The sequence below is a fragment of the Apostichopus japonicus genome, chromosome 1 (assembly GCF_037975245.1).
Source record: "Apostichopus japonicus isolate 1M-3 chromosome 1, ASM3797524v1, whole genome shotgun sequence".
Lineage (NCBI taxonomy): Eukaryota > Metazoa > Echinodermata > Holothuroidea > Aspidochirotida > Stichopodidae > Apostichopus > Apostichopus japonicus.
In genome coordinates, this window is record NC_092561.1 from 20,679,961 (window position 1) to 20,694,838 (window position 14,878).

At 36.0% G+C, this 14,878-nt stretch overlaps 1 protein-coding gene across 3 annotated transcripts in view; it reads right to left on the reverse strand.

Annotated features, from left to right (window-relative positions):
- Positions 1-4,233: 4,233 nt before the first annotated feature.
- The window catches only part of LOC139971118 (phenylalanine-4-hydroxylase-like), a 31,488-nt gene continuing 20,843 nt past the window's right edge, over positions 4,234-14,878 (reverse strand). For all 3 annotated transcript variants that reach the window (XM_071977325.1, XM_071977333.1, XM_071977340.1), the window contains 10 exons: positions 14,743-14,831; positions 13,728-13,795; positions 12,412-12,608; positions 11,373-11,508; positions 10,983-11,052; positions 10,592-10,648; positions 10,053-10,148; positions 9,044-9,177; positions 7,808-7,923; positions 4,234-6,833 (listed from right to left, as the gene is read on the reverse strand). In XM_071977325.1, coding sequence (XP_071833426.1) covers positions 6,790-6,833; positions 7,808-7,923; positions 9,044-9,177; positions 10,053-10,148; positions 10,592-10,648; positions 10,983-11,052; positions 11,373-11,508; positions 12,412-12,608; positions 13,728-13,795; positions 14,743-14,831 — 1,007 coding nt within the window. In that variant the 3' untranslated portion in view covers positions 4,234-6,789. The remainder of the gene's footprint in view (positions 6,834-7,807; positions 7,924-9,043; positions 9,178-10,052; positions 10,149-10,591; positions 10,649-10,982; positions 11,053-11,372; positions 11,509-12,411; positions 12,609-13,727; positions 13,796-14,742; positions 14,832-14,878) is intronic.

The following is a 14,878-nucleotide window of genomic DNA, read 5'->3' on the forward strand; positions in this document are numbered from 1 at the left end:
AAAATATAGAGCACATGAAATGAAAATGTGTGAACAGCAACAAGAGAATAAATTATTGTTTAATTCATGGAAATTAACTGTAAGGGGTGAGAAAACCTGACGCGCTTAGTGGGTTAAATTCTGGGTAAGGGGGTTGGCTTTTTTTCGACAAACATTCATATATGAGTAGCCATATTGGCCGAATCTACGAATATGCCAAATGGAAGACAGGACAGTCTATTCTCATGCTACATTTTTGTTGCCCCACCTTCCATTGTTAGTGCCCCTCCTACCATTTTTGGTGCCCCTCCTTGCATTGTTTGTGCCCCACATTCAATTGTTGGTATCCTTCCTTGCGTTGCTGGTGCCCACCTTCAAGTGTTGGTGCCCCTCCTTGCATTGTTGATGCCCCACCTTAACTCTTAGATGTCTCTTCAACCGAGAATATCTCAATGGCTAGCCTACTGTAATACTTCACAATATAATTGTAAATCATCTCATTTATAGTACCAACGCATGCGACCATTAAACCATCAACCAGATTGTTCTACATGTTTGTTTGTGTAATGTTTATAGGTATAGGCCTATACAGTAACTGAGCGATTTGTTTACATTAAAACGTAATAATGTTAGTGATACAGCGTGTACGGTATCTATTAAACAAAGCAGGTGCATGTCAGAATAGGAAGAGAATTATTAACAAAAAATAATAATAATCGGATACAACTGCAATTTTTGAAATAGTAGTTAACTTTCCGAGGATTTCAAGGGACAGTAAAAGGTATTTCACAATCCAGGTAAACTTTGTTAATATTTTGGTTGATTTGCCTTCATTCGGACTATTCTCTCATGATTCTGATCTTTCCCTGGTATTTAAGTGTGTGTGTGTGGGGGGGGGGGGGTGGGGGACGTTATCATTTCAGTAACATTATTTATAAATTTGGTGAACTATATCAACAAAATATTTACCATTTGCAAAAATGAATAAAGAAAAACCATAAAAATATAACGCATACTTGGGAAGGGGGGGGGGGGCTTTAGCCCAAGAAAAAGATCCAGGGCACTCAGTCCCCCCCCCCCCCACCGACAAACCCTCACATTGGCAGACAGAATATGTCAACAATCCTTGTGTACAGTACATAAATATATAATTTACGGTACAAAAGGAGTGAAACAGTCAAAAATCCTTCAACATTGCAAAATATAGCACTGTTCTGCCATTTTACTAATATTTCTCAAAAGGTGGGGGGGGGGGCACTTTTCCCCTGGACGACTTAACATCTGAGTCTCTCTTCTCGCCTCCCGATATAACAATAAAAAACTTTGTTGCACATATGGCATTAAAGCGACATAGCCTCAGATTATAGCAATCACTGTTCACTCACTTCGGTGGCTGGGCGGGGATAGACTGCAGAAATAAATGAATCAATTCGGCGACGACCAACTTAGTTACAAACATATTTTCGGGTCATGTTTCCATGGTTTTGGCTTGAAAAAAATTGTAACCCGTATGAATACTATCTCCGTAAGGCTACAAGGTGAACTCCCTAGTATTTTACGACGGTAAAGTGAACATATACAAGTTCCTCCACTCAACATACTTTATAGCATTTGTTATTGCACTTATATGACTTATATATACAGCTAGAAATGTAAGCTCTTAATCCGTTGGCTTAAAGAAGACACTTTTCATTTGATATAAAACCAGATGTGACCTCGACAGGTCATGACCAAAATTAGAGAGAGAAATAGAAAATAAAAGGGTGACAGAGCAATCACACAAAATAACAGTCCCTTTAAAACCTAACGATACGGGTCGTAAAGTTTTACGGGTTCAATAGCAGAGAGTACCATATAGCCAAATTGAAATGAGAAACCAGCATTTTGTTCATGCACGCACTGAGGTATCCTTCCCGTCGAAGTAAATTCTGGATAAGTAAAACCAAGTATTTGTGAGTTGTGATACTAAAATGTAGACGATGAGGTCAGAGGCCATTATTTTGAGTATCGAGGTGTTGTTCAGTACGGAAGCGTACTGCCAAATTAATGTTTTGTTTCTAAAGTTTTCGAAATTTCAAAAATGTTATGGTTAGGATTGTTTCTTTGTTCGTGGCATTAATACGCTTCCGTAGTTATTGAGCTTTAAAATAAAAGAATCTGAAGTAACAAATGAAGCTTTCGATATCGTCCTAGCGGCATATTTTGCATCTGTAGGATTAAATATTAATATGAGTGTGGGTGCGACAGAGTCATAACAGTAGCTGGGAGTCATTAACTGTTCATTTGGGAGGTGGGGTGGGGGTGGGGGTCTTGTACCACCGGTGGTCAAAGTCTATCACTTCGCCCTTTGTTCGATGTTTTGTAACATGTTCATGTTTTGCGTATATCTTCCGAATTGCCCAATATTGTGATACCAGGCGATGTCGCACATACCTTGGAATAAGTTTCAGAAAGTGTTTCTGCTGAATTTTACAACCCTTTACAATATTATTTTCCTGATATTGTGGAGGGTCGCCAAATGGTCAGTATCATATCTCACGGGAAAGGCCTGGTCATGAGGGAGGCATGTAAACCATGATTTTCAACCTTGAAACTGGGAGATCATACTTTCATGGGAGATCATACTTCATGGGTGATCATACTTCATGGGTGATCATACTTTCATGGGAGATCATTAATTCATGGGTGATCATACTTTCATGGGTGATCATACTTTCATGATCATTAATTCATGGGTGATCATACTTTCATGGGAGATCATACTTTCATGGGTGATCATACTTTCATGGGTGATCATACTTTCATGGGTGATCATACTTTCATGGGTGATCATACTTTCATGGGAGATCATTAATTCATGGGTGATCATACTTTCATGGGTGATAATACTTTCATGGGAGATCATACATTCATGGGTGATCATACTTTCATGGGTGATCATACTTTCATGGGTGATCATACTTTCATGGGTGATCATACTTTCATGGGTGATCATACTTTCATGGGTGATCATACTTTCATGGGTGATCATACTTTCATGGGAGATCATTAATTCATGGGTGATCATACTTTCATGGGTGATCATACTTTCATGGGTGATCATACTTTCATGGGAGATCATTAATTCATGGGTGATCATACTTTCATGGGAGATCATACTTTCATGGGTGATCATACTTTCATGGGAGATCATTAATTCATGGGTGATCATACTTCATGGGAGATCATACTTTCATGGGTGATCATACTTTCATGGGAGATCATTAATTCATGGGTGATCATACTTTCATGGGTGATCATACTTTCATGGGTGATCATACTTTCATGGGTGATCACACTTTCATGGGTGATCATACTTTCATGGGTGATCATACTTTCATGGGAGATCATACTTTCATGGGTGATCATACTTTCATGGGTGATCATACTTTCATGGGTGATCATACTTTCATGGGTGATCATACTTTCATGGGTGATCATACTTTCATGGGTGATCACACTTTCATGGGTGATCAAACTTTCATGGGTGATCATACTTTCATGGGTGATCATACTTTCATGGGTGATCATACTTCATGGGTGATCATACTTTCATGGGTGATCATACTTTCATGGGAGATCATACTTTGTTCTAGTTTTGGGCAAAACTGATTTGTATGTGTTTGATACAGGTTGTGATATAGCATTTATTTATTTCATGTTATGCAGTGAAAGAGGACGGTCGATTTGTTGGGGTAACGGACTGCTGGTCTGGGGAGGGGTGGGGGATTTCTTTCTTCTTTATAATCCCGATTATTTAAATGCCAGATGATGCAATGTACACATAATATTCACAAAACACATATTTTTCAATTCACATTTTTTCCCTTTATTCTGTTAAAAATCATGATCAAGCTTTTAAGGGATGAAATCTGACAAACTTTATAATTTACACAACAAACAAACTATAATCTAAGCTATACCATGCCCGGTGAGTGGGAAGGGGGTTAGGGGGGAGGGAGAGGAAGGGGGTTTGCACTCTACTGTTCAAAATAATGCCAGATGGTTGTTATGTGGTAGATGTAGGGTACCATATGATCATAAGCAACCTTGAAATGACCAATCTTCACCCAGGCCCAAGACCCTACATCACCGTGGGCCCGGAGGTGGTAGTTCCCTGTGTGCCCACACTCAAGTCAGGTTAGAATACTTTCACGTCAATAGCCTCAAAGTAATCACCAGGTGCCAAAAATAAAAACGAGTACAAGTTGAGTTTCTTTCTTAAGTAACAGTATATTTCAACAATTTTATCAGATGAATATTTCTAAACATGATATAATAAGTAAACATAGAATACTAAGAAATTTTCTTCAATATACGTCTCCTTCAGATTAACATTTATAATAATATAAGATATTTGTATATTTGTATATTTTTTTTAAGCTGTATCATTGAATATTAAGGAAAACCTTCAAGAAAAATTAGAAAAAAGGGTACAACTGACAAAAGCTTTTCCCCAAAAAACAAATATTTGAAAAGGTAAAACATGAAAACATCATGATGAAAATTAAAGTATGGAATAGAATAATCTTTTGAGGATCTTATCTGTTTTTTTTTTAGAATGTTTTGTTCACATAATACAAGCTTACTAAGGCACCTATTGGTCAATAAGTTTACAAAAGCTTTAGACAGCAAAGTTAGATATCTTTTCTAAGTTAAGCCTCATACAATTAATTTCAGATAAACAATTATGTCAAAAAGTGATTGTGTAGAATGGTTAGGTGCAATCGTGTTTGAGACAGCTTACCAGTGGGGTGGGGGAGGGGTGGGGGCAGATAAATGGGATTGGAAGGGTAACATTGGCATGAGAGATTCAATCATTACTTATTGTATGAGTTGAGTAACCTTAACAAGAATCAGACTTTATCCAACCGTAATGACAATTTTCTATAAATCCTGATAATTTTAATTTACAATAGCATTTTTTTTTTCAGATATACTGTACAAACTTGTAATTATGCTAATAATAACCCATGATGGATGTTTTTCATGATAATATCCCTCAATAATAATTTTGTTGTTATGAACTGTACGGCAGAAAGGAGTAAAGAAAAACCATATTGAAAACCAGTGACATACATCTGGCAACTGGTTGGAATAAATGCTGAAAAACTAACTTCAAAAGGACCCTAGGAAACCGTTCCGATCGAGTTAAGTAGAAAATAAATCCACACAAAAAAGGAATGATGTAGACCCTCTAAGTGGTAGAATGAGAAGGAAGGGCATTGACTGGAGGGATTTGGCAAAAGAGGGCGCACAAAGTTAAACGGTTACCAGTTCATTATAGACACGGTAGAAAGAGAGTGGTAAGGTTGTGGGGAGACAGGTAAGCGAGGAGCGAAGTAAATGCTGAAACTTAACATATTATGACATTAGCAACTAACAAGTCAACTACTAGCAATAGTGAAATGGAACTAATTTAATGGTAAACATATCAATGGGCAGGAGAGAACAACACACACCAAGTTAATCCTTTAAAAGGCCAATCAAAAATTAATGATAAGTTTCTTTTTCTCTATTGCAAATTTGTACGAAACTATCTTGCATTTTCTAAAATTGGCAATAAATTGTATTTGTTTAATTCAAAAACCTAAAAAATATGAAGTTATTCGGTGGTGTCATTTCAAAGTTTGAAACGTTGATATTTTTAACGAGAAGGAAATTGAGTTGCGTTTTTGTTTAAACTTTTCTTGCAAAATTTACTTTTACCACATTGTGTTGACTCTTTATTTGCTATTAAAAAAGCTGAAATCTACTGTCCAGATAAATGAATATGTCACATTTTGTAGGACTTTTCTAAAAGTGTACTCAGTCATTTAAAATAACAAGATAATATTCTCTTTGCACTGGAGGGTTTACTGGCGATTAATACCAACCAACAAGAGAAATGTCTAAAATTAAGTAATCACTTTCTGCAATAAGTGCAAATTGTTTTTGAATGTGATAGCACTGCATAATTTAGCCAGTAGTCTTTAATGAATGAATGCATCGTTAAGTTTTCAAAAGCTTACTCGTTACACATAACTGCACATCGATAATGGACAAGACCATTGCAAAAAAGGGAGGGTAGCCATTTAATGTCACCCTCACCAAAAAAAAAAAAAGTTGAATGTTCTGCAATGCTCATCAAACTGAACCATTGATTTGAGGATTTATAATATAATTACTTCACTCTTTGATTTCTACGTAAATGTTTCTAGTTGTCTTTGAGGGTTTACATATATTCCATAGGCTGTCAGAAGTGATGAAATCGACAACGATAAGACTTTTAAAAGCCAATGTTTTTAAAAAGGGTGACGGGTAGTTGATAAAGTATTGCTAGTACAATTGGATCCATCCAAACCTACAATGTAATTAAGCCTTCAGGAATGTTTTCCAACAACTTTCTGAAAGACATTACGATTCGCGAAACGATGATAAGTTTTATATAAATTTGGGTACAGAATTCTTGCTACGAACTGTACAAACCTTTCAAAACTTCCTAACTACAAATCACACAGTTTTCATGTTGTTAGACCCAGTATATAATCAGGCTCTGTTCCTGCCTACCACCTGCCTCAGCTTCTGCCCCCCAACCCTCCCCCTCATCCTAACCCTTCCCTGCAGTCCATTGACTTAGCAATCAGTTATAGTAACGAATATATTTTCATCCTACTATCTGTCAAGTATTTTGAGAATATACTATCGTACACTGGAAAATGAAAACAAAAATCTGACAAATTAGACAGTAAAACAAGATACCAATCATGGTCCTTCGTGGCTTCTGTAGTTTTACGATACCTTTTGCAGGGCATCTTTCAGGATGTTCAGGTCACCTGAGAAGGACAAAGAGACAGATCGTTTCACTTTACGCATCTTCACATCACCTGTTCTCAGGGACATTGCAAGCACATCATGAGCAAAAATGATTTAGGTTTGTTTACTTGTTGGCATGGTAACTTTTGTTACCAGTGATGGGCAATTTTTTTTCTAGACAATGGCTTAAAAGGAGAAACCAACATTCATCTTTATATTTAATTTGATTTTAATTAGTTACGGAAAGACAAAGAGACTACTTTCCTTGTTCATGAGCGCCAGGGTTTGTGCAATACATTATCAGCTATTTTCTCCACCCAGGTAAAACTTGATTGGTTTCTTTCATTCAGTGGAACTAGCCTTAATTATTTATGTGTTTGTTTCAGGAAATCATTATAATCTATAACAAGGTAAAGACAGGATTAAACAGACAGATAAAAAATAAGCAATAAAAAAAGGAAAATAAAACATATATGATGTCTTACTGATGAAAGTGGTATAAAAAAATAACAAAATATCCCAGACTACCTGGTGAGAATGTTAGCAATGTAACAGCATATTGAAACAGGAGGCAAGGGGGAAGGGGAGGGGGGAGAAGGGGGTAGGATAGGTTTATTTAACACAATCAATGATGATTTGGGTTAATTTCTGACAACATGTCAGCACTGTAGCAAACTGGAACTAACACAAAGGTCATTCTTTAGCCTTGGGTCAAATAAGTTTCATGGATCTGAGAAGTAGCAGCCATAGAGAGAAGACAAATAGCTGATGCTGATGTCTGGAAGGCTCTTATAAAGGAGGGAAAGATGGAGAAAAGACTAAATGAGAGGCAACTTCATGACTCATTTTCCCTTCTCAATATATGCCAGAGGATTTGTGAATTACTTCTTGACACTATACTGGTCAGAAAGATGGTCAGTTTATGGATGGGGTGGGGGGAGGGGATATATGTCCCCTACCCTGACCCTTTAACCAGTCCCTCCTTTTATCGTACCTTGCATGGCATGTATCATCTCTTCGAGCTGTTCCTTCTTGTCCAATACGACGACTGATTGCGTGTAAGGGTCGTAGCGCACCGAGAATGGTCGTGGAATGGTGGCAGCGTAACTCCTTAATACGAAAGAAATAATCAAAGGAATCAATTTTGTTGTAAAGAAGAAAAGGAAACACAAAAAAACAAATCCCACTCCCATGAAATGAGAGTTGGCTTATGATAACCTATATATCACTTCCACAGGACAAGGATTGGAAATGGAGAACATTGCAGGTAACATATAACAAAGTGAGGGCAGTAGACTACAACACAGTAAACCAGATGGGTTCCAAGCCATGTCATATTAACAAATCAATTAGGTCTGGCTCACTCTTACCACAAGTGATTAACCTAGATAAAACCATTTCGCTGCTTACAAGCAGCCAGTTACACACAATGCTTTACTATATAGTTCAAAATAGAACATTTCTTTGGGTCCATAAAATTTAATATACCGTGATGCTTTTCACTGAAGACAAAAAGAATTACTTAGATCATATTATTCATGTACCTTAACTGCCATTAATGGGGACATTCTCATGGTTGGATACTCATCATGGTTTTTAGCATTTTTGCATCTTTATCGTAAATCTACTCCCTGAAAGTAATTCATAAACATTTATTTATTTTTTTTTTAATATAATTATTGTTTGACTAAATCTGGCAGCTGGTGCAGAGTTAGTGATGTCATCACAGCAAATCAGCTGAAACAGTTGTCCAATCAGGTTTTCTGTACAATACACAAACCGTTTAAATGCCAAAAAATGTCTTATAAACAACTAGCATACATTGATTTGATTTTAATTGAATTGAAAGTTCTAGTAAGGAGGTAAAATTTGGCAATTTATCAAAATGTACCACATTTCAAGGATACTGATGTTAACAACAAAAGGTAGAGTTATTTGAATAGCAGTTGTTATCATGATACCACAGACAACCTACCATAAACCACTTCCTCATTGAGTAGAGGGATTATCTGGTAACAACTGGCTAACCGAACAAAAGTGAAAAAAAAATTCTTGTGTTACTTACAAGATAGTGAGATGGAGTTTTATTAACTCATATTGCAGATTAATTTTCTCTCCCATAAAAATGTCAAAATATCAAATCCCTTTCATGGTCAAGAAAACCTACAAAATAGTACCGGAATCAAAATTTATGCTAAAACATCAGAACAATGTTACTCTCTTAACTAACCTCATCTTCTCCTTCGCATCTTCAAAGCTCTCTGAGACAAAGTAAGTCGGTTGGAACTTAGTGATGGGGTACTTGGTCTCAGCAGTGACTGCCGGTTCAAATGGTTTCTTTTCTGGCTGATCTGTGAGACAGTACTAATCAAAGAAAACAGCAGATAGCCTTCATAGTTAAACAGCTGTTACATTTAAAAACAGTGAAAAGTGAAAGTTGCGAATAAGAATATGAAAACATAACAACCCAGCAAAGAAATGGGGTGTGAAGAAAACTAATAATGCTTCCCAGTTAGATGGTGGATTTGTATTTCTTACCTGATACAGAGAACAGTATGAACTTTTCAAAGGCATAGATATGAAATCATGACACAAAAATCAAAACAATTTGATGTTAAGAGTAATTCTGAGCTTTCAATTTTTTTTTTTTTGTTGCCAATTTTCAAGATTTACCAATTTGCAGTGCAAACCAGGTTGACAAATCTTATGGCCACACTGAAAATTAGAATAGCGCCATCTAATTTATAACAGCAACAATGGGCTTTCCAAAGAAAGGCTGATTAATCTTAACTGCAGAAATATCTGTTAAATAAGTGTATGTTGAACTGTGTGTATCTTTTGGTATGGTAAATTACCGAACGGCAAGACTTTTAAATGTAAAAACGATGGTTAGACTGAAGTCTTGAGATATATAAACATTAAAGGATTGTACTATTATCATGTCACATGGAACATACTATCAAATCAAGAATGTTGTTCTAGTGTACATTGGAAAGTGTTCATTGGACAGCACTATAACATTGTTACTGACATCAAACCCAGTTAATTTTTACATGGAACAGTTGTCATAGATATCAAGTTATATTGTGTCCTATGTAAATACTTCATGACATCGAAAAAGAAAAAAGTCTTCAACAATTAACTGCCAGCGCTGTGTACACATGCAAGCCCTCTTGCACTAAGCTTCTCGCCTTACAGAGTTCAGATTCGTACGAGATTTTCTTAATATTTACTCTCACCTGGAGTTCACCGAATGAAGAGAGCAGTCCGGCTCCGTAAGCCTTTTCTTCTCCGTCCTGCCTGCACAGACCAAACTCTACGGTGAACCAGTAACACTGTCAAAGGACATGAGAAATATACACAGCGTTAGCCTGTAAGCTTTAGGTTCCTCAGCGTATTGTAGCATAACAGAGTGTACACTGCTTGGTCACTTGACACAATGATTAAAAATAATGCTTTAGCTAGGTTATAACTTTGGTGAAGCCATACAATATTTGCATTTATATATAATCATTTGGATAACTAAGAAATATGTTTGGCTTCAACTATTTGGCAGTGTTCCTTATTCTTTAGTGCTTTATTTAAAGTTATTTCAACAACGTTTACATAACATATCATTTCTTCATCTATAAATATTTTAAGCTTATGCCAAATCCCTTCATTCTTTCAGCAATCCTGGTGGACTAGAGTGACATCTTTCCACTCAGGGACAAGTATCACAATATATTGTGGCAAATACAACACAAAATCAAGTATTCCCTATTCATGCAGCACTTACAGTAGCAAGCTTCTCAATATAACTGTCCGGGGCACCCAGAGAGGCAAGTCCAATTTCCTGTAAACAGAGTGATTATAAGGTCAAATCAACACAATTATTCAATACAAGATGTTAATATTAAAAACAGTCTAATATTTACATCATTGCATGATATCATCATTTCCCTCTATGGTCATACTATACTTTGAAATGGTGTTAATCACAGAGTTAAAGTAGTAAAAAGACTCACTGTCTTGGAATTACCTTCACAGTTTACTTGTTTACTTACAACTTACCATACCTTAATAAGTAATATTCAAAAATGCAAAGAATCATAGTTTGTAAACATAACCATTGGGCATAAACAGCAGCAACAAAACCCTTACCTTCAGAGAAAGGAACAAAACCTCACCTGTGAGAACTGAGCAAACACTGGATCGGCAAAAAGGGGAACATGACCTAGCAGCTCGTGGCAAACATCTCTGCGTTGAAAGAGGTAAAAGGAGAACAGAGAATATTATAAATCACAAAATGCATACTGCTGAATTTAATGGATTGATCAAAGCAGAAGTCAGAAATATTCAACAATTTTCATTTTTGAGTAATTTTAACTTCACAAAAAAAGGCTGTACTGTAGGTTAATTTTGCATAGTACAAGAACCTTCACAAATGATACGCATTTAAATACTGCACTTTTGCACTTCTTGGAATGCAATCTATGGGATCTGTATAGAAGAATGGTTGGGTGATTGCAGTACAGCAAGTGGTCTTGGTTTGTACGGTTTATAAAAAACAGACTTACGGCTCTGGGGTGTACATGGGCTTGGATCCATGTCTGATATACTGGGTGCTATGGAACACTCGGAAAGCAAGACCAGCCAAGAAGTCGCGTGAAGAAAGAAGACCCGCTACCGGTCTCAGAGAAAAACCTGTGCAATCTGGAAAAGATTAAAGTCAGACCGTATTAGAGATTAGTCTTTCATTATGTATGAAATATCATATCGGGTGGGGTGAAAGAAGGGGGTGAGGGGTGGTTATAAGACCGTTAAAATTCTTACAAATTAGAAAAGTTTAGATTGAGGAAAATATGTTCAGATTGAAATGACAGAACACTGACTGGTAGTCATGGCAGAAAGGTAAATAACACAACTAAAATATCACAGAATAAAACCACAACATGAGCAAGGAATCAATACAGCTAACAAGGAATCAATACAATGAACACCAAGGGAACAAAACTCACAGCACAGCTTTCATGAATTAAAAACACTGCATGAAAGACTGTATGCAAAGGGGATGCCAAATTTGTGAGATTTCAGAAACAGAATCTGGTGATCTATTCTATATGTAACCGAAAGTTTGGATTTTTTACAGGTTTCAGATGGAAAAATCATAGATTTCTCCCAAACGAAAAAAAGACATATTTTACTTTGGCTAGCCATGGATCAAAACCCAAGACCTCCCAGATGTTAGGTTTCATTGCTTCTAATGCCGACACCTTCATACACACTCCACCATAGATACTGAGCATATGACACGCAAAAGTCTCACTATGGACATTGCATATATGAAAGCCTTGTCATAGTTGTATGTTATGTTTGAAAATCCTAGCAGGATCATCTGCAGAGACATACTCACAGGAAAAACAAAGAACTATTTTTATACATTTATTACTTCACATTTTTTTTTTGCAGTCTAGATAAGCACTTTGTTATTATTAAATAAAAAACTCCACACTTCTTCAAATATATTGGATGCTACTCAGAAACTGAATTCTCCTTTGATTTCCTTTGACATGCAACATTCATTAGAGATAATTTGGGGCTTTTATTAAATCAAACCTTTCATGAAGTTGGAGATATCTTCCAGTTGTGGGATATTATCCTTCCTGTAGCCGCAGTTTTCAATCAAGAGAGGGAAGATATGGTTAAACTCCCGGCAAGCATGGGTCGGATAAAGCTCGGTCAGTTTGTCAAAAATGGTTCCCCAGGTTTTAATCTCAGCCTCTGTGTACTTGACCCTTGGAATGGTCTGACCACTGAGGAGAGACGAACGTATGAAGAGGTTGTTTAGTACTTGCTGGTCACTTGAGATTGCTGTACATAGACTTATCACAGATTCATAATAATATGTTAATAAACCTACTAGTGCTTCCTTACAGTATAATAAGACATCTACTGTACCAATCGCTGTTTTGAAAACTCGACTTGGAAGCAGATGAGTACCAAAAATGGAGACAAGTTGTATGGGTTCTTTTGAATGAGATTGAAAACTCAAACAAAGATAGAACGGTTCATTTCAAAGGGACAAATGCACTGATTGAAGTCTATGCCCATTACAACGTCGTAAAATGGTACCCGGTGAGTCTTTAAAAATTTGCACGAAAACGGAAGCTGTCAATGTCGATGGGTCAACTCGACGTGGATCCTGAAATGTTCATCCATTCATTCTACAATGTCTATATTACTGCGCACACGTAACATACTGTTATTGTATCTACTGCACATTCACTTCACAACATAATGCATAGGTAGTAGTTACACTGCTGTTATTGAATAATTAACTGTGCACTTCATTCGACAATCAAACTAACTTGTAACTTATACAGGTTAACTCAAATATTCGGTTCTAATAAGTACACATAATACAGGGTAAACTGCATGAAGACAGTTAAATTAATTAAATATTGTTCATTCTAATATGAGTACAACCAGCAGTGATACATTAACATCAAAAAGTCAACAAAATTGTTGATGTTGAAAATCTAAATGCAGAAGTCTTAATTGTTGAAAGATCAACAAATATAAATTGCTTGTTTAGACTGCAATTTAAATTGCAGATTTACTACAGAGCAAACTGCAAACATTTATTTTCAAATTACCTGGTTGTGTTTGGTTCTTTAGGATATGTATTAAATTTTCCCCCTCTCTGGGTTGGCAACATTTTAGAACTCTTAACTCATATTAATGGACTGAAATTATTCAAAGCTGCTTGATGGAAATGTTTTATCATTAGCATCTCTACACATACAGTGGGTCAGTACTGATGGTTAGGTTTGCTAAGAACTTGACATTTAACCTCCACAAACCAACACACACAGCTAACTTTTGTGAAACATAAAAGAAAAGCTACACTATATAAGAGCCTCATTTCTTACTACTTATAGTTGAACGCAATATCTGCAAATTCCTTTCTTCTGGCTCTGTAAACAGGATCCGTAAATCCCTGGAAATAAGAGAGATAAGAAAGAAAGCTAATCAATCAATTGGACAAGCTTATCTCAAAAACTGAAAAATATGCTCTCTAAAAGCAAACAACAAACAGCCTTTATTAATATAAAGCCTGATATTATGATTGATATGATATTACAGGATAAGCAAAAACCAGCAGTTTTATCTTCATCTTATCAGGAGTTGTTTGTGATATACGCACGATTATGATGCAGATATCTCCCAACTGCAAAAGTAAAAACTTGTCCTCTCTCATTGGGAGATCTGATCAAAGTTTATACTAAAGTAACAAAATGTTTCTAAAGGTTAATTTGAAAGTATGGTATTTGATCAGAGATAAAATATAGCTAGCAAAACCTTATCTTCTCCAAAAACTTGCTGTGATATGCCAAAAGTAATGTAAACTTTGTATAGATAGGATCATAACGAAGAAGTAAAAAAGAAATGTGTAAATTCAGTGTGATTAACAGAAAAAATGAAATAGGTGATGGCCTTGAAATTCAGGCTACTGTATTTACTTTGCTAAATACCCAGTGGATATAAAATGCTTCTGCCATTGTACAGTAAACTAATGTTGCTTTTGTAGCAATTTAAGAAATATATAAGTGGGAATTTAATGTTAGCCAATAGATTTTTTATGCACTGGCGTTTTTTTTATAGAAAGTGGCTACAATTTGTGAAAGTCTAGGCATGCAGTTGGAGTATATTGTACTGTATGCCTAGACTGTACATGAATGTTTTACCATCTTGGAGTAAAAAGAAACAGTATTCTAACTATTTTAAAACATCTACCTAGGCAATATTTAAAAGTTTGTCTAGAGATCATGACCCCATATTCGAGTATGTTACTACCTGTAGTGTCAATATATGATATATTCGTTAGTTTGTGAGTAGGACTCGACTAAGTTGTAGAATCTTTGAATATTCATTGAATCAACTCACTGGATGATCAGAATCAAGTTCTGCTCCATAACTGAGAATCTGATTGGCAAACTTGTCCAAGTCCTTTATCCTTCTTGGAAACCAGGGAACTAAAATAATGAAAGAATAATGAAGGAATAATGAATGAAATGGTATT